At 40.7% G+C, this 25,883-nt stretch overlaps 1 protein-coding gene across 4 annotated transcripts; it reads right to left on the reverse strand.

Annotated features, from left to right (window-relative positions):
- BACH1 (BTB domain and CNC homolog 1) lies at nucleotides 1–25,538 on the reverse strand. 4 transcript variants are annotated; one of them, XM_066340596.1, is made up of 7 exons: nucleotides 25,412–25,538; nucleotides 16,273–16,516; nucleotides 14,095–14,392; nucleotides 10,913–12,298; nucleotides 8,923–9,129; nucleotides 3,263–3,317; nucleotides 1–3,160 (listed from the first exon to the last, which is right to left on the reverse strand). In XM_066340596.1, exons 3-7 carry the CDS (start codon nucleotides 14,332–14,334, stop codon nucleotides 2,856–2,858), a joined length of 2,193 nt encoding a protein of 730 aa, XP_066196693.1. In that variant the 5' UTR covers nucleotides 14,335–14,392; nucleotides 16,273–16,516; nucleotides 25,412–25,538; the 3' UTR covers nucleotides 1–2,855. The 4 variants fall into 4 exon arrangements, with proteins under 4 accessions (XP_066196693.1, XP_066196694.1, XP_066196691.1 ...); XM_066340597.1 differs by having other exon boundaries at nucleotides 1–3,317; nucleotides 10,913–12,160; XM_066340594.1 differs by having other exon boundaries at nucleotides 1–3,317.
- Nucleotides 25,539–25,883: the final 345 nt, after the last annotated feature.

Below are 25,883 nucleotides of genomic sequence, written 5' to 3' on the forward strand. Positions count from 1 at the left end.
TTTGTAGAAAGGATAGTGGTTTTTATTGTAGACTTAGAAAATACTGAATTATGAAAAATACAAAATCAATTGTTGTAATTATCTGTTTATTTTACAATCTGCATGCCATCATACCCTTATGGCTTTAAGATAGTCTGTCCAAAGTATTTTAAAACATGCTTTAACAAAGTATTTTACAATTTCAAAATCGAGTATTTCTTTACTGGAAGAAAAAAAAAACCAAACTCCAAAAACATTTTTCCTGAGAATTCTGTATCATAAAATTGTCATTCATTCATAACATTTGCAAGTTGATGATATAGGCTTATAGAAGTCAACATGCAACTTGTAGGTCTATGGTATTAAATAAATACTTTAAAAATTATTTAGATGCAGCTGGTCAGGCAAAAACCTACCCTCAAACTTCATCAAGTTCCTATCAGGTTTAAAAACATGATTACTTTTCTCATAGGACAGTGCCATGATTCCTGCCCTGGAATCCCTCCACCATCAGCTCTGTGGAATTCAGCCTTGGGCTGATCCCCCAACTGCAGCAGGAGAGCACAACTCTTTAGGGATATTCAGTCTCACACTTGGTCATCACTCACCTGGTTTTCCCACATCTGCAGCCAAGTGTGGCAGGGTTTGGGCCACTGGATAAGCTCCTAACCAACCATTCCCTACAGAGGTGCTCCACCTCGTTATAACACAGAATTTAGCTCAAGGAATTTTAGGACAATGCTTTAACACCACTGTCCACGTCATTTCAGAGTATCACCAGCTTTAAAAGCGAGAGTCCTTATGAACAACAGACTGAATTGGGCTTTGAAATTTGCTTTTGATTGTTTCTTGTTGGTTTGCTTTTTAAATGGAGACATAAGAGCAAAATGCTTCCCAGAGTGGCAGCCTGGGAGGGAGACAGGATTAAATGAACCAGGAATCTACAGGAACTGGAGAAAAAGCCCAGAGAGCTTCATAAAGTAATACATATACAGCATCATCATATCTCAATGATAGTAATTTAAAACAATTTCAGTTCAATTATCAGGATGTCTGCCGTGCAGTATTTATTCCTGAATTTCGATTACTGCAAGCATTGTGATTTATACAAGCTATACTCCATTAGCATATTTTTTTCACTTAAAAAAAGTAATGATACATGATGAAAATCCAAGGATTCACTAGAGATTTGAATCAACTTTCAGTCCCATAGGTGAGGTAGTATGGTCATTTGTGTTACGTGCTGGTTATAAGAAGTCCTGCTGAAATCTGTCAATTTTTAAATTTTTGTTTTAAATAAGTGGCTTACTGTATTTATTAATGCTATGTTACCTATGGGGGAGAGGAAAGAAATAAAGAGCCTTGCCAAGAACAAGTTTTGTCTCACTGCAAGGGAAAACTGAACAGCAGTATTTACAAGGGCCTTTGCTTAGTTCTGCCTACTGTACATGCACACAAAGACACAAAAAACTAATACACATTCTGAGGTAGGAAATGAAGAATTCCACTGGCTTGTACAAGATTCTTCATGTTTTGTAAACCAGCAAACCCAAAGTTTTCTGTGGTGAGGTTCAATACTTAGTTCTGGTGTGAGAATAACATCTAAATAACAAAGCATCATTGGTATACAATATGCATCCACTGCTATGTAAAAATCTAAAAAATGGGGATTATTTTCAGTAGCTGAATTTCTCCTTCACAAAGTAATAAAGGAAATATCTCCAGCTCATTTCTTCAATAAACTTTTTATATATATATCTATGCTAATAGCACAAGCCATTGAAAATATAATACAGGTTTAGCCATAAAGTATCCTGAAGACTGATTCTGAAATAGAACTTTACTGGTCCCAGTGATCAGAGAACAAATATTTGTAACTTACTTTAGGCAGTTAGGCACTGAAAGGAAAAAAATGTGGCGCCTGAATACCTTAAAAAAATAAAATTTAAAAAAAAAGAAAAAAGTCTGTCCTTAGACTTTTGCAATACTTTGATTCCAGCTTGCCACAAACAAGCAGCAAGCTTTGAAGGTGCCAGGACAGGAAGTCACAATACAGCAGTGAGGTTTGATAAGCCTATGGGATTCAGATGCCAGAGGATCTAATGCACACTCATCCAAGAACTGCACCAGTTTCACTGTCTGCCTTTCACAGTGCCTTGTTATTCCTCCCACTGAATTTAGAGAAGAGAGCAGTACGTGGCAGCACCTCTGCTGCTCCACTTCTTTTAATTCTGTACTAGAGACAAGACAAAAGCACTTTCAATTCTACCACTAGTAGTAGCCTACTGCTTCAATTCAGTAAAAGCCTTCTCTGGGCTGGGAGTGGAACAGCAGGAATCAAGGAGATATTTCCAGAGTGCACTTACCAGAATCTTCTCATCCCACCATGTTCCTTAGCCCATCTACAAAACGAACATTGACAGAGCTATTATATGCTTCTTAAGGTTTGTCTACCAGGAAAAAAAGATGTCTTAGAAGAAGAATTCCAGGCATTGTGCATCAACAGCTGTCAGGAGGCTTTCCTTCAAACACAGAGTGGCATTAAATACTGTGGCATAAATCGAGTAAGGCTGCTTTACACATGAACAAAACTTCCTCACAAATAAGCACCTGTGAATGGAGCTTGTACTTTCCAACAGCTTTCCTGAACCCTCCCTGGCATCACCACACAGAAAGCTCCAAGGCTGACACACACAAATTACTTTCTGGAACTACAGAGAGCAAACCCAAAGCTTGCCAACTAATAATGGTGACCATGTAACTGTCAATATAGTTTCAAAAGATTAAACTTTTATCTTTCCTCTCACTTAGTAAGTTACTTTCCAATAATGCTCAATCCCACTGCTGACAGGCTGGCAGTGGGAAGGAGGAGAGATTCACTCATCTGTAGTGCATTTGTCAGTCATTTGCTGGCAGAAGTCTGTGATGCCACTGCTCTGCCCACACGGCTCCACGAGCGATGCTGGCTCCAGTGTGCTGGCAGAAACTGGTGCCACTTCTTGTACTTGATTGTACGTGGCCTCACACACACTTTTGACACACTGGAAACAGGAGCTCTGCTCAGCTGTAGGTGTGACACCTGAAAGGCCATTGGCTGATTCTGCAGGTGCTGGTGCCACAAGCTCGCTGTCAGATGGAGCTGTTTGTTCTCTTCTCGGGAACAAAAACGAGAGTGGACAATCTGAAGAAGAATATTTTGCAAGTATTTGGATTTGCTCTTGACTCAAGGCTGCTTCCTTACACACCTGCTGGCAAAGTCCACTCAGATTCTGCTTTGTCTCACCCAGAGTCGATAAAATGAGGTTTCTTTCCTTCAGCAAATTCTCCTTCTCATTTTGCTGCAAAAAGAAAAAACAGTGTTTTAGTCCACATTTTAACATAAAAACTATGGTTTAAGCTCCTATCAAAGCTAAAACAAGACTTTAAATACTCTGGTCTGCTGAAACAGAAGTAATTTGGCATTACCAAAGTAAGCAGCAACACAGTCAAACATACCAAAAGGTGAATCCTAACCTCCCTGGAAGCATCATCAGCTAAACCATTAGATGGGATTTTTCAGATGTGCAGCTTTTTCCTAACTCATGCTGGCAAACAAAGGAGTAATTTGCAATTATTGAATAAATGAAACATAGTTGCACTTCCTGTAATTATTCCTGAAACACTTGATCTACAGGGTAACACAAACCATTACCAATGAGTCAACAAAATATTAAGCAGTCTTCATAGAGATCTGTATTTTAAAATTGAAATGCTGAAAAATCAAACACCACATTTTAATTATTGATACTATTGCACTAGGTGAAAGTAACTTCCATTCTCAAGAAGTGCCAAATCCACTATAGGACCAACAATGGAGTTAAGTATAGTTCCTAAATTAGACAGAAAATTGAAGAAAAAGAAGGAAGATATGCTTAAGATCTGACAACATAGAGATAATGTAGCAGGATTGTCCAAGCACATGGCAACAAACAGGATGGCAACTCACTAATAAATATCAAGTAGAAAAAAACAGCCTCTATTAAATCAAGCTTGTTTGTTTGCTTCAATGTTGTGAATTTTTCTGAGGCTTCTGATAGAACTGACTAAAGATGAAAAGACACTGGTAACTGAGAAGTCTAATCATGGAAACAAGCAACTTTTTGAATAAAGACAAATGAGGAAATAGCAAAGGAGGACAGGGAACAAGCAAGACCATCATGAAGAAGTTGAATGAAAAGGACAAAGAACCCAAATAAATACATGTCGCAAAGCATACATTTTAAATTTTGTAATTAATGAATTAAAATAAGATACAGTTTTGAGAGACACAAAGCTTTAAACAGTTTTTAAGTTCTAATCATAGGGAGTATGTGTTACAACTACTGTTATGTCAATTCACTCCTGGAAAGTTTTGTTATTTTCACGCCTCCTGATATCCTCTTTATGCACAGTAACCTCATACTGCAACCTCTACAACTTCTTTTTGAAAGAACTGATTAAGTTTAGGCAGCATTTGGCAAGAAAAACAGTTGTTGCCGGTTCTTTTTGTCTAAAATTAGTAGAAAGAGGACGTTGTGAGTAAATTTCTACTTGTCAGCATATTGGGAGCAGCTGTTAATCATAAAATATGCCACACTGGAAAGGATCCTCAGGGTCACTGAGTCCAGCTCCTGGGCTGCACAGGATACCTCAAGAGTCACACCCTGTGCCTGAGAACTTTGTCCAAATGCTTCTGGAACTCAGCCAGGCTGCTGCTGTGACCATTGCCCCAGAGAGTCTGCTCTAGTGCCCAACCACCCTCTGGGGGGAAAAGGCTTTTCCTAACATCCAACCTAAAGCTCCCATGGCTCAGCTTTATGCCGTTTCCTCGAGTCCTGTCACTGGTCACAGAGAGAAGAGATTGCCACCTGCCCCTCCTGAGGATGGTGAAGACCTCAGTGAGATCTCCCCTCAGTCTCCTTTTCTTCAGGCTCAACAGACTAAATGCCCACAGTCACCACTGTAAGATTTCCTCTCTCCAGACCCTTCTTTGGATGGTCTTCAACGGCTTAATGCCATTTTTTACACCCCAAACTGCACACAATGCTCGAGGTGAGGCTGCCCCAGTGCAGAGCAGAGTGGGACAACAGCCCCTCTTGCCTGGCTGCTGATGCTGTGCCTGATGTCCCCCAGGACACGGATGTCCCCCCAGTGGCAGGGCACTGCTGGCTCCTGCTCAGCTGGCCATGGAGCAGGCCCCAGGTCCCTTTGCCCAGCTGCTCTCCAGCCTCATTCCCCAGTCACACACTGTCCAAGTCTCCAATTTGTCCAGGTGTTGTCTCTGCAGGGCCTCTCTGCCCTCAGAGCAGTTGACAGCTCCTCCCAGTTTAGTGTCAATGGCAAACTTACATGTGTTCCATTGAGTCCTGTGTCCAGGTCGTTAATGAGGATGGTGAGGAGCACAGGCTCAGGATGGAGCCCTGCAGATCCCCACCAGGGACCAGTGCCAACCTGATGTCACCTAGTCACTGTCACCATTTGTTCCTGACCATGAGCCAGTTGCTCTCCCACCACATGATGTGTTTATCCAGCTGTGGGCTGGACATTTTGTCCAGAAGGATCCTGTGAAGAGCTTTGGTGAAGAGGATTCCATCTACTGGCTTTCCTAGATCAGCTGGGTGGGTTACCCTGTCACAGAAGGAAATCAGGCTTGACAAACAGGACTCTCCCTCATTAAGCTGGCTGTGACTGATGCCTGCATTGTCCTGCAGGTGTTTTTTAATACTTATCAGAATAATCTTCCCCATTCTCTTAGGCAGATCACCCCTCACAACTTCCCTCATTTAAAAAGTTTTGAAGTGAAAATCAAAGGCTGGGTCAGGACCACAGAGGGTCATCTGGTCTGACCTCCCTGCTCATGCAGAGCCATCCTACTGTACAAGAGAAAGTACAAGGAATGTGAATATACAGTCCCTCTGAAAGAGCTGCTTCTAACAAGTCACCACCTCCTTAAGCAGCCCTTGTGTATTCTCAAATACAGAACATTAGTGCCCAACAAGAACTCCCAGAGTCACCTGAAAGGTCAATAAGCAAAGGCCATATGGGAGGTAAAAAAAGACTTTATCAGTACAGAAGATCAAGAGACATGATCAAAGATAACACCCAGATAACAGATTCAGCACTGAACAATATTTTTCTTCAATATGAGTAGAATTTAACATAAGATTTCCAATTTTACAGAATCACTTGGTAGGGGAGGTAGCTCAGCTGGTCTGTAGTTTGACCTGCTGCTCAAAACAAAGTCAGAGATCAGGTAAGATCAGGCTGCTCAGGGCTTCACTCAGCCACGTCACAAACCCCTCAAAGACAGGGCACACACAGCCTTTCAGGTGAACTGCTCCACTGCCTGCCTGGCCCCACTGGAAGAAAAAACATTCCTTATATTCAGATGAAATCCACCCTTGTAATTTAAGACCATGTCTCTTGTTCTCTTGCTGTCAAGTGCTCCCCCCAGGAAGCTGAAGACCTTCCACTACCAAAGGCAGTATAACCTCAAGGACTGCCTCACAGAGATGGGCAGGTAGCCATTAGGTCTCCCTATCCTTTTTCCAGATAAAAGCCCCATTTCTTCTGCTTCTCACCACAGAAGTACTTCAGGCCCGGCCATCCCAGTGGCCTTCACCCAACCTTCCTCCTATTAATGTGCTATTAATGAGTCTATTAATGTGCTCCTGCAAATGGGAGGGGTGAAAAGCCAGCAAAAGATTCAGTGTTGCACGTGCCAAGACAGGTAACAACCACTGCCCTCCCTCAAGGTGCTGCTCTCCTGCTAACACAGCCCACAGTGGCCTCTCTTCAGCCTGGACATGGTGCTGAGCCACGCTCAGCCTGCTGCCTGCCCAGGCACCAAGGTGCTCGGCACCACCTCTCAGTCTCCAGCCTCAGTCAGGCAGGGGGCAGTCTGTTCCAAATACAGGACTCCTCCAAGAAACACACCAAAACATCTTCTGAGGCACCAAACAGAAACAAATACAAGACAATGTGCTGCATAAACTGGAAACCAGGATGAGGAATTCCACCTAAAAGTATCTCCTAACTGGTAGTACAGAATGTCTACAGATAATACAGAGTGCAGTGTCTACCTGTCAGAAGTTGTTAAACTATAGCTACACCATTCTGTTCCCTCTGAAAGCCACATTACAGATGACACCATGAGAAGATCAAAGTCTAAAAGGTCTGAGACAAGACTGACCCAGCAAACACGAGCAGGGCAGGAGCCAGGATGCATGAAGCAATCTGGATGTCCCACACATAGCCCTTCTTTTCTTCCACCCACCTGGAAATCATGCCTAGACAGATCTTAACCTTCCTGGGTTTTTTGTGTACAACTTATATACAAATTTGATGATCTGGGACTGTCAGGCACGGTCAACAGCTCCAAACAGGGTCTTTTCAGGAATTTCTGAAGAAACTTATCAGTACAGTTGAAAAAAAAAAAAAAATGCAACTGGAACATGTTTGTGCCTAGAGGATGATTCATACAACTCAGACCTCACCTCTCAAGACTCAGCACTCATTATCTAGGCCTTGCACAGTGCTACCTGTTACACAGCAGACATTCAGTCTGTTCCAGCATAGGTCCACAGAGAGAAGAATATTATAATTATTAGTCTCAAACAACCACATGTCTAATCTTGCAGATCAACCTTTAATTCCCTGCCCAAGTATTGCAAAATATTGACAGAGTTACGTAAGAGAAATGACAACATGATGACAAAACCAGGCAAAAAGTTCTGAAATGTCAGAAATGCAACTACTGTCTTTGGTAAGGATATCATTAACACAATCACCTGATTCCCTTCCTCACAGAGCACCTTCTTCATTGACCACAACCTGCTCTGTCAGCTCAGAGTTCTATGGACCTGCAAGCCTCCTTCAAAGCCTATCTCCTCACTGCAAAAGTAGGAGGAGATACAGTGAAAGATGATGAACACAGGTAAATAAGTTTCCAGTCCATGGCATTTGGCTCTGATTTTATTTTCCTTTTCACTTTGAAGTCAAAATAGATGCAACATGACTGCTATGTTCCAGCTGATGCAGATACCAAATCCAGGTACACCAAGTCTAAAATGCTCCATGAACAAGAATAAGGGTACAGGAATCCTAAAGAACTGAACTATTTCATGCACATGGTATGACCAACTACGAAACAGAGATGATAGAGGCAAACAAAAACTTATTTTTCTGAAAAAAAACCTACTCAATTATCTTCTTGCCATCATTATTTTTACATAACCCTAACCTTAGATTACCTACATTTCTCTTAAATTACATATTTATCTTTTTATTGCCTTCTTCAGGAGAAAATATATTAACAGATGGCTGCAGAGAAAATCTGGATGCATCAATTCCTCAGCTACAATCTTGATGCAACTGCTAAAAAGGCAAGCAACTTCCCAAATTCTTCTGTATCTTCCGCCTTACTGCAAGGGTCTCATTTTGAACATTCAAGGCTCAGGAAACAGCTCACCAGCTCATGTTGATACATTCCAAGAACAGCACTTACACAACTAACAATTGCATAACTGCAAACTCGATCACGAGCAATACCATGAGCTGAAGAACAACATCTCAAAGCAAGAAAGGGGAAGAGAGGCAGAAAACAGTGTAGGATAACAGTCTGGGAATCATTGTGCACAATTAAATTCAAAGCTTATGGGTTTCAGAAACATCACTCACTAAAAATTATGCTGTGATGTATGTTTGATTTGAATGGAAACAAGTCCACAGAAGGAAAGATGTGTGTACTTTAGAGCAAGGCTCAGAAAATCTAGAACTGCTGGCAAGAAGTTATACGAGACTGATAAAGTTTTTTAAGTTTGAGTGGAGAAAGCAGTAAACCACCTCACTCTCAAGCTACTGCCAGATAGCCAGTCCAGATGTTTAGAGAAAGAGATGAAAACAGCAATGAATATTTATACATACCAGTTTTTCAATTTCAGATTCAAGATTCTGTATGCAGTCCAGTTTTCTCTTGCGACACCGCTGCGCCGCAATTCTGTTCTTACTGCGTCTCCGGATATCGTGAATACAGTCCAATTGCTCAGGAGTTAACTTGTGCATTTTCAGAAAGGACTGGAAGTCATTTCTGGAAAGTGAGATAATCCTTTGTGCATTGAATGGCAGTTTTACCTAGAATGTGAGACACAGCTGTAAACCCAAAGTGGAACTGATAGACACAAAAAACAACAAGTCAAGTTTCCATTTTAAGCATTCTTTACCACACAACCCATCCTTCTTCCTACATCTTAGAGACCATCAGATGATGGGATAAATCCAGGGGACTCAACCACAGGAGTTCAAGCACAGGCTGAACAATAGAATATTTGCACATTTACTAGATCCTTACAGGCATATTCAGAGTAGGATGAAAGCTCCTGGTGTGTGCATCAAATATGCAGGTGATACACTCTAAGAAGATGAGTTACAGTTTAGTGAGGTACAAAACAGGTGTCAAGACTAATACAAATCTAAAGTTTTCCCAAAGCTGCTATCAAGTCTGCATCCTGCATAAATGTTTATACCTATGTGGTTTTTTCCCTGCAGGAAAAGTTCATCTGAAACGGGCATTTCCTTAAAAATACAGAAATTACAATATTTGTCTTTTATTTCTTAGTGTTGGAGAAGAGAGAGGACCAGGCTCTGGCTACTGCTGTATACCTGAGCTACAAAAGCATTTGAGATCACAAAGTGTTGATTAATTCTGAAAAACATTTACCTTTACAAAATAATCACATGTTTTTTTGAGTGTCCAACTGAAGACCACCTTATTTTAATCCCTAAATTTGAGTATAGTAAGTAGCAGAATATGATACCTTAGTGTGGTCAAAGATCTGAATTTAGTTTAAGAAGACCATAGAGAAATCTCTTCTCTGATTGGCTACTACTGGTGACAAACAGGCAAAAAGAAATTAAAAAACCCAGAGTACTGTCCTCAGCAATGATGCCACCTTCTCTGTCACATAAAGGTGAGGAATGTAATCAACCAATTCTGGCCTTTTCTTTGGCATTCCAGCTTTTTGTATCGATGGTAAGTTGCAATTATGTTCAATCTCAGTAAGGCCCTGTGGCTTGAAAAGATAAAAACCCTAGTGTGATAAGAACAACTGAATTTTTGTGATGTTGAATCATGATTTTTGTAATGTTGTGATCATGAAGAGTTACACTGCAATTCTATGATGCTAAGAACTGAGTTGGAAACTGTTCCAGGCACATCACAAAATCTTTTAGGATCAGACTATTCTTGTGTGCTATCTGCCTAAAGCACTACTAAAGCAGTAACAAAGAAAGGAAGTGCCAAATAATTACTGCAGTTGGAGAAACAAAAATAACCTTAGTGTTGGAGAAGGTGATGTTATTAAACAGTCTTAAATACACAGCTACTGAAGCCAGCTCAAAAACTTAATTTTCACTTCACATTAAATCTGAAGAACCATTTTTCTCCCACCTCCACCCCACAGCTTAGAATAAAACCAAGAAAACTGGTATGTTTTTATTAAACAAAGGTTCTAAGAAGTTTAGAGTTTTCTTAAATCTAACTGAAACAGATAAAAAAATAAATCTAAGAATGAACCTGCGTGCCTTAAGACTCAAAACCTTTTCTGATGGTTGTTCCAGAATAAATCTTATGAGATCTAATAAGTAAGCATCCAACACTTCAGTATCTGACCAAATATACTTTCATACTTGAATTCAGTCTCCCTGAATTAACCATGACTTTCCATATAAATCTCTGAATGTTCATTTAAACTTTCAGTTCAAGACTTTTTAAAACAAGCAGCCACAGGAAAAAAAAAAAAAAAAAAAAAAAAAAAAAAAAAAAAAAAAAAAAAAAAAACACCAAAACAGAAGACTCAGAATTAGATTTTTGAATATGTGAGACTGGGAAGCAAAGGATACATCAGGATGTTCTTACCTCACATTCTTGTTCTCTTGCTGAACAGGATTCACTGTCTCCCTCAGTGTCAGTCTCCGAATCCTCTCCCAAACTTATCACATAGTTGTAGGGGCACTGCTCTTGTGGTTGTCCCTGAACATAATCTCCACTGTTTATTTCAGAGGTGTTGGAGCATCCTTCAGTGCTAAGGTTGCTTATAAAGGGGCAGTTGACAGAACTCAGTGTTGTAAAAGTTCGCTGAGAGCAAGGTTCAGGGCTTTCACTGATCCTGATCCCCAGCCACGGACACTCGGACTTTTTCCCAGAATACACTGGCTCCAAGTACTCTTTAGAAACTGCAGGTGGTAAATGTATTTGACAGGCATCTGTGCTGTGAATGTCACTCCAGAAGCCCTGTGCTAGCTGTTCTGCGATCTCTCTCTCCACGCTGCTTCGATCTCCTGCTGAGGTGATGTTAGTGGCTTCCCTAATGCACAAATCCACCTTTGAGGAGGGGTTTCCTTGACTCTCAGTCTTGTCGTTTCCAGCTCCAGCACTTGACACAGTTTTTTCAGCTAAGACCGTGCTGTTCTGCATACTACTGAAATTCAAGTTACCATATTGCTCACAACTGTGTAAAATAGAGACAGAATTGGGTCCATGAGATGCAGCGGAGTTTTGGGGGAAAGCAGCAAGATCCGTTTTCTCCACAGGACATGACACATTCTGAGTGACAGAATCTCTCTTTGACTCTTCTTTTTTCTGCATGCCTCCTTCCCCTTCTTCCATTTCTACCTGAGGCTCTTCACAGTTTGAGATCAGCTGCATAGGCACACACTGCTGAGTTTTTTGTATGCCATCATTATCAGGTATTTCCTTCTCAAGAGAAGTTGGTGGTACCTGAACGTCTTTAATACTGGAATTGGACTCTGAAGTATGAACTTTGTCATTTCCAAAAGCTTTCTGGAATTTTCTGTATTTTGGGCATTGGGAAGATAAGCTGGAAGCACTACCCCTTTCAAAATGTACAGGATCACAGTTTTGATTTGGGTTATCTTGGAGAACAGGCGATGATTTAGCATTTTCTTCATCTTTACAGGGTGTTGTTTCAGGTATTTGACTATATTCCTTTTCTAGAAGTGCTTCTACTTCACAATTTATTTCTAGGTCTCCATCATCTGCACTGCCAGTTTTAGGGTTTGCTTTCTGACAACTCTGAGTGCAGCATTTCTTCCTAGGACATTCCTGCTGATCCAATTTAAAGTCCAAAAATCTGAATCTGAGAAACTGAAAGCAGGACTCTTCAATGTTGCGGACACCCAAAAATTCTGCACATTTGCAAACTTCAGACACATTGTCTTTATTTAAAACAAGTTTTGCTGTATATGCAAACTGAAGCAAAGGACTAAATCCTTTAAGTGTTACCTATAACAAAAACAAATTAAAAAAAAAAAAAACAGTAGTATGGTCTATTTGGGTTTAAGCAGACAAATACACAAATTTCTCTCTCCTGGCAGCAGGACAGAGTACAGGACAAAAGCAGCAGATTTGTTCTATCATGAAAACCTGGTCAAAGTCACTCTGAAACAATTCTTCTGATACAATTTTATCATGCACATTTTGTGACAGTTTTCTTCACTGTGATCAATCTCTTAATAAAATGGTCTGGCAACGCAGTACTCAAAGTGAAAAACACTGCTGTATGCTGAAAACCAGTAACTAGACTCCGACTCACAAAGATGCATTTCAAAGCAAGTTGTATACTAATTACTCTAGAATATGCTGCTGGTATTTAATTGTAGTTTTTAAAGAGCAATTACTGTTAATCACTTAGTCTTATGCTCCACTGATGTAAACAAATTTTGAAAATAGTGGAGTTTGACCACATATGATTATTTGCTATTACAGCCACCTACTTCTCTTTTCTTCCCATAGATTTGAAGAAATGCACTCAAAAACTGTACACCAAACAGAATTCCCAGTTTAAAGCCCCTTTAGAGCAAGTGACTTTAATTGAACATTCATGTCCTCACAACAGCTGCCTATCAGGGAATCCAGAGGCAAACAAAAACTTTCTCATTAGAAACTGCACAAGATCTTCTACACATGAAAAAACATCTAAGAAATCAAGTAGAAAGCTACAAACAGATTACCAACTACATACTTCTTCGAGCCTTTCCTCTGCAAATGAAGAATAAAGCAGTATGTCCACTATTAATACTCAAACTCAAGTCCACAGCCTGCCTTTACTGAAATGAACAGTATGTTTATGCTAAATAAAGCACTATATCAAGGCATTAATTACACTCAATCCTTCTACCAGCAAAATAATGAATTATTAATGCAATTCAATTTAAGAATCAGATGAGGGTCTGTTTACTTGGGTTTTCTTTAATAGTTGTTTGGTATGTGCTTTTAAAGAATACAACACATGAAAGGAAGTTGATAAGATCTGCATAGAGACCAGTTCTTTAAAACTGTCTGTAAACTCTTACAACCCATCTAAAGAATTCTTAAAACAGCATTTGAAATATTCTTTGGAGAATTATACTACTAATGATTACACCACCACATTAATTCATCCTTTATAATGTGGGGAAGTAGAATGTAAAGATGGTTTATCCAGAAGCTGTCAAGATACCTGCAGACTTAGTGCAGTTAACAAAACATTAAAGTGGCTTTACAAATAAGTAGCATACATCAATAAAACTGAAAGAAAAAAAATGCAGTAGTATTTTAAACTGTACCTTCTTTCTATTTAAGGGAGAAACATTGCAAAATCAAGAGTGCGAGGATCAAGAGTGGACAAACACTCTACTCCTTTCACTTTCTCTTACAAATTTCTATTAGCTATGCTCAAACAAGAAAAAAACCCTAAAAAACTCTTAGTGAAAAACCCTAAAAAACTCTTAGTGTGACTGACCTAGGAAAGCAACTCCTGCAGTAGTCATTTATTTAATTTTTATTTGGGATGAAAGTAAAAAAATAAAAACACCGGCAAAAAACGAACAGACCCTACACCAATAGGGCACTAGTTAGTCTTTACAATATAATATATAAGAAGTACTTGAATTCAAAAAATATTTTTGTTGTCCCAGATTGTGTGCTGTTGTCTTTCAGCTCTTAAATGCCCTACTCTAACTCAGCCTGCCATTAAAGAGAAGTGAACAAAGCAGATTAGAAGCACCGACAGGTAAAATGCAGAAGGGAGTGACACCCACCTCTTCCGGTAAAGTGATGATAAGATCAGCATCCACCTGGCCCACAATTCTTGAAAGGAAGTAGCTGCTGCAAGCTGCAAGCACGGCTTTGTGCGCCCGAAATCGCTGATCTTCCACTAAAATGGTAACATCACAAAGGATATCTTGTTTTCTCTGATCGTCAAGGCTGAGAAGCACATTGGTACTGTGCACCGAGGATTCATAGGCAAACACCACGCTGTTGTTCTCACTCAGAGACATTCTGTATCGTGGGTGGCACTGTGAGGCTCAGTGGAAAGCATGCTTCTGTGCTTCAGACCTGCGGGAGCAAAGAGACAAGTTGTACCCCTGAGAGTCGTGGCCAACAGGAATCTATTGGTACTGAAACATGGGCGTGTTAAACGTGCACTGGTCTAATTCTTCCTCAAATTAGTGCTTCAATAAATACAGGCTTATGACCATTTAAAGCACCCCAACATTGATATGTGTATCTCAATATCTTATTTGAAGTAAATGTGGTTTTGGTTTTTTTTATTATTGATTTGTTCATTGTTTGTGTGGGATGATTAATGAATGAGGAGAAAGATAGATTGTAGTCTTTGTAGTCTGATAGACAAAAAAAAATGAACTTCAGCAATAGAGAACAGTTTTTTCCTTGCCAAGTGATTCAGAGACATAAATTTACTGTAACACTTCGAAATTATCTAAGCTTTCACTCTTAGTAATTGGTATATTCTAACTCCAACACTATGAAAATGTAAAGAGAAATAAAACAGATGCATAAACTAAAATTCACCAAAATACTATGTGAGCTACTTCTGTTTACTGATTCGCCTGGTGCAGACTAAAATATATGTGGTTTTCTTTATGCTTTCTTTCAAAAGTATTTTGTCTGCTCAACAAATCAGGCATTGATAAAATACCCTGATTTTCTCTCTAGTAGGTTGATGTTCTGTTTTTAAATTTGAATTCTCTAACTGCTTTAATGCAAACTTTTCCCCCCCCTTTTCTGGTGATGACTATTGGATTTGTCATACTTGTTACAAGTTTGCTTTCCCAATGGATCATTATGATTCAGATCACCTGGCAATGGAATACCATCTCCCTTCTGACAAAGTTCTCAAACAACAGCATTTAATGGATAATAAACAACAGTTAAATTTATACAATACTTAAAACCTGGACATATATAACTCATATGTAATGGTTCTGAAGATTTCTAAATTTGCAGGAAAAAAAGAAGGGCTAGGGAGAAGGCAGCTCTGCTGGTGAGTGCAAAGACTGAAAGTATTTCCAAGTCTGATCTTAACACTGTATTTCACTTTCAATCGAGCCCTTCTTCCAATTGAAATGAAGAAAAAAAATTATTAAGCGCACTTGCGCAATCAAGGAACCAATTAAGTCCGATTCAGAACAATCCTGCAAAGAAACTCTGCTATTCCTGGGACACTATACCTTCACAAAGCGAGCATTCAGCTGACACTTGACCCCAGGGTTCCTGTAACTGAGCACAGCTGTGGAGACTCACTCCAGCTGACATGGGACTGCCTCATCCCTCTATTGCTCAACAATAATCCGGCTGTGGCCAGTGCAAATCCTCGGCTTTCAGATGTGGGGAAACTTTCACAACGTGGGGAGTGCAGAGGGCATGGCCACATTTAAACACACTGAGGAAAAAGCAGCCACGGTGCCGGCTGTGCTCCTGGTTAATCACTGCTGAAGCTGTTTTCACAGCACACAGGCATTTTGAGTGAACTTCTGAACAGAAAGAGGGAGGAAAAAAAATAAAAATCCCCATTTCCAGTGGCAATAGCAGCAGAGCATTAGTCTGGACCCCAGTAAAGTGCAGAGCACATCAGCATCACCTGCCCTTCCCACTCCCTTATGGAACACTCTAAGCTTAACTTCACTGCCAAAATGTACAAATGTATGGTGAAAATAAAAGTTTTGAGGGGAAAATTAAAAAAAAAAAAAAAAAATTAAATCTGAGTTTTCCCCTCTAAGAAGTGGTAGAGAAAAGCACTATACACCATGCACTGTAAACCCTAAAGGGCTTATTTTTGGAAGGAAACAGTTTAAATGTTTTCATCTACCTAATAACAAGACTACAGATTTGTTAACTTAGGAAATAATTAATTTCCACTCAATTTACACAGGAACAAAAAAATTCATCACGGAAGCCTTAGACAGACAACATACCTATCATATATGCTGCTTTGGGGGTTTTCCTGATAAAATTATCAATTCCAATATCCAGTTCACTTCATTACACTTCCATAGCACAGCAGGCTAAAAGGAACACCAGTTTATTCCTATAGATGCAGACAAATTAATGCAGAGAAGAGTTACTCCTCCTTCTCACTCATCTCTGTGAGGCACACACCATCCTTTCAAAACAGCTTGTGGACTACTTGGAGCACTGAGAGAGCTTCCAATGTTTCAGCTGCCAAAAAAAAAAAAAAAAATAGCTTTCAACACTGAAAGACTACCTTCTGTTTCTTGACAAGTGAATGAAATACTTAGTTGCAGCATAACTCCATTTAACACTTTACTCTGACAGAATGTTGTACTTCCTAATTGTGAGAACTTCATCAGCCAAGTTATGTACCCTCTATATTTAAACAGGATGACAAGTTTGAGGTATCCATAACATAGAATGCAGCATAAAATAAGCATTTCAAACTTTAAGAGAACCTTTAAAAAAACCCCACAAAAACAAAACAAAACAAAAAAAATACCACCCATATGCTACACTCAAACACGAAACTCCTCTCAGCCTTTGTAAAATTTAGGTACTGTCAAATACAATAAAAAGAAAATCCAGAAAACTAAAAATGCTGGTGAAAACAAAAGCATCAAATGAGAGGGAGAAAATGTAACCACTGTAAAAAGCTGTCACACTTAAGAACTAAGAGGTCGAACTTGTGAATGTCTGAATTCTGTTTGCCAGTTGTGTAATAAGGGCACCACGTTTAGGACAGTATCTCTCATGATTTTGCAGATTTTCCACAGCAGTGTGAGTACAAAATCACTTCTCTACAACTAGATTTGTTGTACACACATCCACAACAAGAATGCTTAGTGTCACAGCAAAGAGAAAAAGTACATCTCTTCTGTAAATTGTTTCATTTCTCTTCTATCATAACTGTTCTTCTAGAGCACACAGAATTCTTAAAATTAGTTTTATTTATGAATGGGTGGACAGCAGGGGCAAAGGTATGAAGTAGAGAAAATAATTCAATTAAACTTAGAAGTTTGTGCTGCAACTGTTGTGAGGATAGGCCTTCTATAATTCTTCACTTTACATAATTTAATTTTCTACAAATATTATTTATCAGGCTCTTTTTTGCACTCTCAGAAATGTTATTAACTTCAACACCCAGGTATTAAAAAGGAAAACTGATACTACAAACAACAATAACAAGTCATATCTTTGGAAAGCACCCTAAAACTCCTATAATGCTATTTGTATTTTAAAAGTAACCTTCAATCAAGGAAAACTAGAAGTAAGCTAACTTGAAAAAGCATTCCACAGGCAGATGTATGTTGAAATCACTGCTCACAAAGGAGGTGCCAACAACCATGGGACTGAATGCAAAAGATGAGAAGGAAAAAACCACACAAGAATATTATTTAAGATATTTGTAGCAGACATAACCATCAAAAATATGGAGAGTCCAAAAAGATCTTCCAAAACTTAAAATAGTTCTTATAACACAAGTTGGAAGGATTAAAGAAATAACAACATGAAAGGTCACTTATCATAAACCCTCAATTCGTGGAAGAAAACTAGTGCTGTGAGCACTCCTCACATTCCTCTCACCTGAAACCCTGCACACCTAATAACCTCATCCTCACTGAAATTAGACTGAAAATTAAAAATCCCATGAACATAAGTATACACACACGCTGGTATAAAACTCACAGAAACACCTGAAGCACAAATTCTCCTTTGAGAACACAACCAAGCCTGCTACTGCAAAGTTTTCATTCTTTATCAGTGATCTTGAGATTAATCATGTTTTGCAGAAGGACAAAAATATTTCCTCCTATGTACCAGCTATAAAACTTTATTCTGCTTTATCAAAGAGAAGTAACTCCATTTTTTTTCTCCCTACTAGTATAGAATTAGGAAAACTATGCCCAACAGTTACCTGCAAAATTACCATCCCTTCAGTAAATTTAGACATCCTTACATCCAAATGACTTGATTTATTTCCAAAGAACACATAAATACTTATCTTATTGAAAATCAGTACTGCAACCACATTTAAAAAAGGAATACACGTTCATTTAAGCACACAATATTAGGATTCATTGTAAAATATGTATCTCATCCAAGGCTCATTTTCCTCATGCATTCAAAGTCATTCATTACATTATAGAGGAAAGTAATAATGAGATACAGTGAGTGTAAGGTACTTTAAAATTAGGCTGCAAGTTTGCTCATCTGATGGCCTTTACTTTACTGCTCTTTACTAGCTGACTGGAGAACAAAGGTAGATTTAAAATCCTTTACTTTCTCCCACCACAGTCTCTGCTTTGAAGAGTCACTTGGTGCAGATCCTCAGGTAAACCATAAAGTCTCCCAAGGACAGTTAAAAAAACAAACGTATTCCAAAGATGCAAACCATGATGGCTGAAACCAGGTAAAGCTATAAATAACTGTTACTGCTAAGTGACAGAAGAAAAATAGTAGTAAAACAGGTAATATTGTTGAGGAATGTGCCCAGTGTAGGTAGAGGACAAGAGCAGGAACAGAACACCCGAGTAGAACTCACAATAGTGTGATGTATTCCTCACCCCCACAAAAATCTCACACGAGGTGGACAAACTTTCACCCAAACTCAGCACCACACCTTAGAGGGCATCCTGTGGACAAACGAGTGTCATGGAAGAGCTGAAGGAAGCTAAAGGCATGAAGTTGTCACTGAAGGTGACAAAAGCACACACATTTGTGCACATGTTTACCAAATGCTTTTTGAACATTCAAAGTCTGAATGTTTCATTAAGTGTCATTAAAAATACTAAATCCGAACACAGAAACCCATGGAAATCAATGACTGTCATACCTTTACTACTCTGAAGACTTAGACTCTCAGGAAAAACAGCTGATTACATTTTACAATCTTAACTCTTCACGCTAAATACTGGAAAATGAACTTCCAAAATCTAATGGTTACCAAGATAGAATGGGAACACCAAATCCAGAGGCAGCTTCCATCCTCACATACCTTTTTTCCCCTCCAAGCTACAGGTTTGTTCAAATTCAGGAAAAGCCACACTAAAGAGCAGAGGAGTCTGGAGAAGGTTTTGATACAGAAATCATTTAACACTCTCCTCCTGGCCAGCTGAGGACCTGGCACTCCTGTAAGCCCTGCAGAGCAGCTACTCCCATCCAGCAGGACCACACTGTGCCCCCGTGACCAGAAATTTCCTCATCACCAGCTGAACATTGAAGAAGAGAGGACTCACCCAAAGGCACCCAGATTTAGCCCAATCTAGGATCCAAACTTAACGATTGTCTCAAAGACTCACTGCCAAATAAAACACAGGAATCGACCTTGTTACCATCAATTGTAACACACCTAAGAGCAACTGGTGCAACATAGGAGTAAAAATGGACCTGGGGTCCTTCAGTTTGAAGCTCCACTAAGCCATAGTTCTAGCAAGAGCCAAGCAAAAACACTTGAGCTACAAGAGTTACATCCTGTGAGCTCAGTGCTTTCTTTTCAAGAGCAAAAGCCTCTTATTTTCCATCAGTGAATAAATGCAATCCAGCTATTCCTATAAAGAGGAGCTAACCTTTTACTCCTAGACTCAGCTATCAGTTATGCAGCCCTACCATCCAAATCAACTCAGTCTGAGTGTTTGGCTTTTTTCTGATCTGCACCTACTGTATAATTCCCATACATGACCCAGCTAAAGGTTAGCCAAATTACTAAAACTGTCAACAAAACCCTCTTCCTCAGTCTTTTAGTGCACAAGCACCCAGCAGCACCACACTGGATATCAATCCTCTCCAGCAATCACAGTGAGTGTCACCTGCACACTTCTGAAATAAGAGAGCAGAGAGCAAAGTTCCCCCTGGCAGCTGCAGAGCCCAGGCAGGGCACACCTTGAACTTGCATGAACTTGGGCACCCAGATGTAAATTCAGTTGTGATCACCTAAATGATAAAAGTAGCAATTTATCACCTAGCAGATGATAAGTGTCTGTTCAGTCAGCATCATGGTTCTAACATATCTGTGCTCTTGGAACACTTCAAATTCCTCAGCAGTCGGTAAAAATATGATTGTAGACCCTCAAAACAAACTCTTGGTGCTACTCCTGCTGTGCTGATCTATTGAGTAAGTTTTAGCAAATGAGTCATTCCATCAGTTCTCTTTGGGTTGACATTTGCATTTATTTTAGCCTATTAAAACAAATCTGTCATCTACAGATGGGAAGTCCAAAGGGACAGCTATCATTTACTACTGCAAAAACAAGACACTTTAGATAAGACACAGCTCATTCAAAACACTGCAAAGGCTTTTTTTTTCCCTACAGTTTTATCTCTCTGTCCTTGCCCCCAGCTCTGTCTCCTTTTAAGGAAATAGTTATATTACAGATGAATGTCTACAGTGGTTAATAGCTGCTGATTCACTTTATGCTGACAAAGAATGAACAAGCATTTCAGTGTGCATGCTCATTGCTTCATCTTCAAAAAGGCTGCAAAAGAAAAAAAGGTGATAAAAAGCAAAAAAGCTTTGCTGCCCAAGAACAACGCTTTCTCCTTCAAGAAAAAAATTACATTTAATCTTCAGTTATTAGCAGAGTCATCATTCTAAATTGGTTTTTTTATTAGTTTATAACACCTGGATGATACTTTTCACAGCTAAATTACATAAACGAGATTTTTAAAAATTACTAGTTTGTATTTTTGTAGCATCATTTTATATGCTGCATTTGGACTCTTGTCAAGTCACAAGTGAGCATTAAAAAGAATCACGAGAAGTCTGGCAAGTCTTAAGTTTGTGCTGAGTGTCTTAATTTATTTTCCAAGTTTTAAGACTGAATATACACTTTTTTTCTCAATATTTGCAAGCTATATGAGAAGTTGGGACTTGGGAAGCAGAGCATGGAGGATCCTGAGAATGCCAGAAGTTACAAGCCTCCAAGTTTTAAAAGGAAAAAAAAGAGATTGATACCATGTAACATAACCATAGACATTTTCCAAAGAACAGAAGTTTGAAAAGTTTCCCTCAGAGGATGACACAATCAGTATCAAAGCCAAATAAACCCCAAACTGCTCTACAGTTACCAATTGTTTTGGATGACACTAATTGTTTAATTTTTGGATCAAGGATAAAAATCACGTTGAGGGATTTGGTTTGTTTCACTGTTAAAAAATGAAATAGGTCTGAAGGAATTTCACAGACTCCTCTGAAACATTCCAACACTTACACCCCTTCAGCTGTGCCAGTATTTAAAGAGAATTACTCCAGAAAGATACAATCCACTGACTTTCTAAAGAACTTTCTAAAAAACAAAACCCAAAGCGCCTATCAACAACAAAATCAACCACAAACACAACACCCCAAAAATATAAGTAAAACTGGTTTTATTTCTTCTTAACTAAGAGCTAGGTGTGATAATGAAATCATCAGCTAAAGTCTACTGTCAACTCCTGCCTTTGCTTAAGACAAACACCTTTGTATTTAAAGCTACATACTCTACTCATTGCTACAGCTAAACAAACCACATGAACAACTTTGAATGACCATCACAATCCATTTACAAGTATATATGTCAAAATATTTATGATGAATACTAAATTAACCATTTAATGTACTTCAACTTAGAAGGACACAAGAAACAAGCTGAAAGAACTGTGAAACAGCTACATTGCCAAGTCAAAGACAATACTGGTTGGAAATTATATTTAGAACTTCATTTCTGGTATTAATCTGTTTAACTTTGATTTGTTTCCATAACTGTCCTTCACAGTACGTGAAACTGAAAAGAAATCTGAAAATATTTCAGATACAAATCAGAAAGAACTTCAGAAACATTACTATGAAAACGCAATAGCACAGGTTTAATAGAACTAACCATATCTATATAATAATAAAACTGAAATATATATATATATATATATATGCATTAGACCAGGCTTCAGATAGTAGCACTAGTAAAGGTCTCCACGAAATCACATCAAACAGTCTCAGCCTTCCCATCCTGAAACTGGTGACTATTTGCTATGTGGCATATGATGTCAAAAGACATGATCTTACTAAGCTGACCAGTAAATCAGCACTTTTGGAACGCTGCCACATAAAATACTGATCTCCAGCTCCGGGGACCCCAACCTCAGAAGGGCACAGATCTCCTGGAATGAGTGCAGAGAAGAACACAGAGATGCTCTGGAGACAGGCTGGGAGAGCTGGGGCTGTTCAGCCTGGAGAAAGCTCCAGGGAGATCCTAAAGGCCCCACAAGGGCCTAAATGGGCTCCAGGAGAGGGGCTCAGGACTCACAGGACAAGCAAAAATGGCTTCAAATAGACAGAAGGCAGGCTTAGCTATCAGAAAAATCATTCCCTGCAAGGGTGGTGACACCCTGGCACAGAGAAGCTGTGGCTGCCCCATCCCTGAAGCGTTCAAAGCCAGGCTGGACAGGGCTTGGATCAATCTGATCTAGAGGAAGGTGTTCCTGCTCATGGCAGAGGGCTGGAAATGGATGATCTTTGAGGTCCCTTCCAACACAAACCACTCCAAGATTCTGTGATTTGATGCCCTTAAAAGCAGCATGAAGAGGGCAAGCAAGTGCTCTATATTTACTATCACAGTAGTTTGTCAATGGGCCAAGACAGGAATCCAAACACCTACAAACATTATGTTGACAGTTCAAATAAAGTCATTCACAAACAAAATCTCAACACAATTTTTAAGATGAACTGAATATTCTTTAAGACACAGGCTCTCATTTAAAGACCCTGAGTTACTGACACTGTAGGCTACACCTCTCCCACTCTCTCCCATGTATGTTTAATGATTAAACTCAATTTATTTGTATTTCACCAATGCTTCTAAAGTCAATTTACCCTTCACAGCACACTTTCCCCTTTTTAAAGCTTCAGTAGCTGGTCAGTCAGTTGAGCCTTCCTCTGACCTTCTAACTCACATTTATACCCAATACTACATTTTCCCTTCATACTTAACGAGAAGAAAACTTTCTAAAAAAACCTCTAAGAGGCCCTTAACCAAAAAACACTGCACACTGCTGGAAACAGAGTGACTTATGATGCAGCCTATGACTTGTGACAGCAAAGTAAAGCCTTTCCATCACTTTTAGTCCTCTCTCCAGACTGCTTACCTCGGAATTAAGAAGTAGGGGCAGGGAAAGCTGCAGGTGGATCCTCACACGTTGTTCTGCTTCAGCAGTTAGTTTTGGCTCACTCAGTGTTTTGTTCCTACCCACACCTGCACCAACTAACAGGCTACCTCTGGTTTAACTAAGGACTATATAAAAACAGGACTCACAGTACGAACACCACAGTGTTTTTCCCTACTCCCCAAAACCTCCCCCATGAAACTTCCAGTGGTCAAGTTCTACAGGACAATGAAAATGCCAGCATTCAGACACAAACGTGAACCCTCTGACTGATCTACCACTCTTCTCCATCCCCACAGCAGCACGCCCAGTGCAGGGAGAAAGGCAGGACTATGGTTAAAAGAAAACCCATGGAAGTGTTTATAGAAACACTTTATCAAACTTGGAAGGCAGGGATGATGTGACAAGGAGACTTTTTGAACTGTTTCCCTGAAGCACATGGCAGGAATATTTGGGATTACAGAACTCACATGCAAAGACCTGTCTATTCTGCACCTAAGAAGAGTGCCCACCTGATCCTATCAGGTATAAGGCATGGGTTTTAATACTACACCATTTCTGTCATAACAAATTTAGTAGCATTCAAAATATCCCTTGCATTAGAATGTTAGAGCCCGTTAAAAGCAATTAAACATTTAACACATTAACATCTGCCCTATTTTTTACACATAAACTCAAAGATACAGCTGATGGAAGCTAAAGCTGTACTTTAGCTTTTTGGTTAAAATCAGGAGTGTGCTAGTGAAGCAAACTTCCCAAAACTCCCACTTATTACGCTTTCATTCACTTCACAACAAGAGTAGGCTCTTTCTTAGAGTAAACTGGAAAACACACTCCAGAAGTTCCCAGGAATTTCAAATACTAAGGGATTTAGCTTCTTTTTTTTTTTTTTTTTTTTTTTTTTCAGATTTACTAAGCCAGGTCAAAGGGAGCCCTTCTGAAAAACAGAGTGGCTATTCAGTTTTCAGTGACAACTGTTTCCCTCTGCAAATCTGCCCATTTTGGGCCTCACTGCTTGCTAAGGTACACACAGGCTTACTCACTTGAGTTAGGGCATCCAAGAGTAATTATGCTATTTAAGTCATCTTTAAAGTTAAACTCATATTACAAATCGTATTTCGTGGTCTACCTTAGATGGTTTAATTCAGACTCATCATGCTGACAGGAATACAGCCCTTCCTTTTCTTGCTGTGTGGGGTAATACTTGAGATTAAAGGACTGACTCTATAGGCTACAGCATTGTGAATGCCGCATCACCTTCATTTACAGCGCTTCTGGATTGCAATTATTCCATTACTGCAGCCAGATATTTCTCACACACAGAAACTGCTTTCCTCAAGTGCCTCAAATGAACGCGTTTGCCAAAATTTACTCCACACACGGTTGCCTTTAGAACACTTTTTCTCTCTTTTTTTTTAGTTCAATAAGGATTGGGAATACCCCGTTGCAGACGATTTTGGGATTACCGTCAGGCTAAAACGGGTAACTATTCTTTGGCCATTACTATCTTTTCCCCAAGCCCCCAAAACGCGCCAAGGACCTCACAGAGCACGGGACAGGGTTTGTATTTCGTTGTTTACAGCCTGAAGCAGACCTTCCCCCAAAGGGAAGCCCACAGCGGCGGCCCGGCAGTGTGGTTCCCAGCGGGGCTCAGCCGGGCCTCTCCGGTGCCGGAGAGCCACGCCAGCGGCGGCGGGGACAAGGGCACGGAGCGCCCTCAGGAGAACGGGGGCGAACACCCACAGTGAGGCGCTGCCCCGGGAAAGCCGCCGCCACCGCCCCGGCGGCCCCGACCCCGCGAGGCCGCCTCACGGAGCGCGTGTGGCGCGGGGAGAAAAGGCCGCGCCGCTGACACCGCCCATGTGGAGGCGCCGCGACCCCCGCCTCACCGCGCCCCGCGCCCGAAAGGCGCTCCCTCCGCCAACCCACCGCGCACCGCGCACGCTCCCGCCGGCCCGGCTTTACCTCGGTGCCCGCCGCCGCGGGGCGGAGGGGAGGGCAGCGCCGCCGCTCCTCAGCGCGTCCCCGCGGGCCGCGTCCCCTCGGGCCCCGCCGCTCCGGCTGCGGCTGCGGCCCGACTGCGGCGCGCGCCGTCAGGTGACTGCCCGCCGCGCCGCCCGCCCCCCCGCGCGCGCCCCGCGCACACGCCCCGCGCGCCCATTGGACCGCGCGGCCGCCCACAGCCGCCGCGGGCTGCGCATGCGCGTCTCTGCCGGCGGGCGGGGAGGCTGAGGCGTGCGGGCCCCGGGCCGGCCTTCGTCTGCCGTGCCTTGGTCTGCCGTGCCTTGGTCTGCCTTCCTGTGCCCTGCCTTCCCGTATCCTGCCTTCCCCTGCCGTGCCTGCCCCTGCCCGGCCTTCGTCTGCCTTCCCGTGCCCGGCCTGCCGCTGCCCGGCCTTCCTGTATCCTGCCTTCCCCTGCCTTCGTCTGCCTGCCCCT

The sequence above is a fragment of the Sylvia atricapilla genome, chromosome 2 (genome assembly GCF_009819655.1).
Source record: "Sylvia atricapilla isolate bSylAtr1 chromosome 2, bSylAtr1.pri, whole genome shotgun sequence".
Taxonomy (NCBI): Eukaryota; Metazoa; Chordata; class Aves; order Passeriformes; family Sylviidae; genus Sylvia; species Sylvia atricapilla.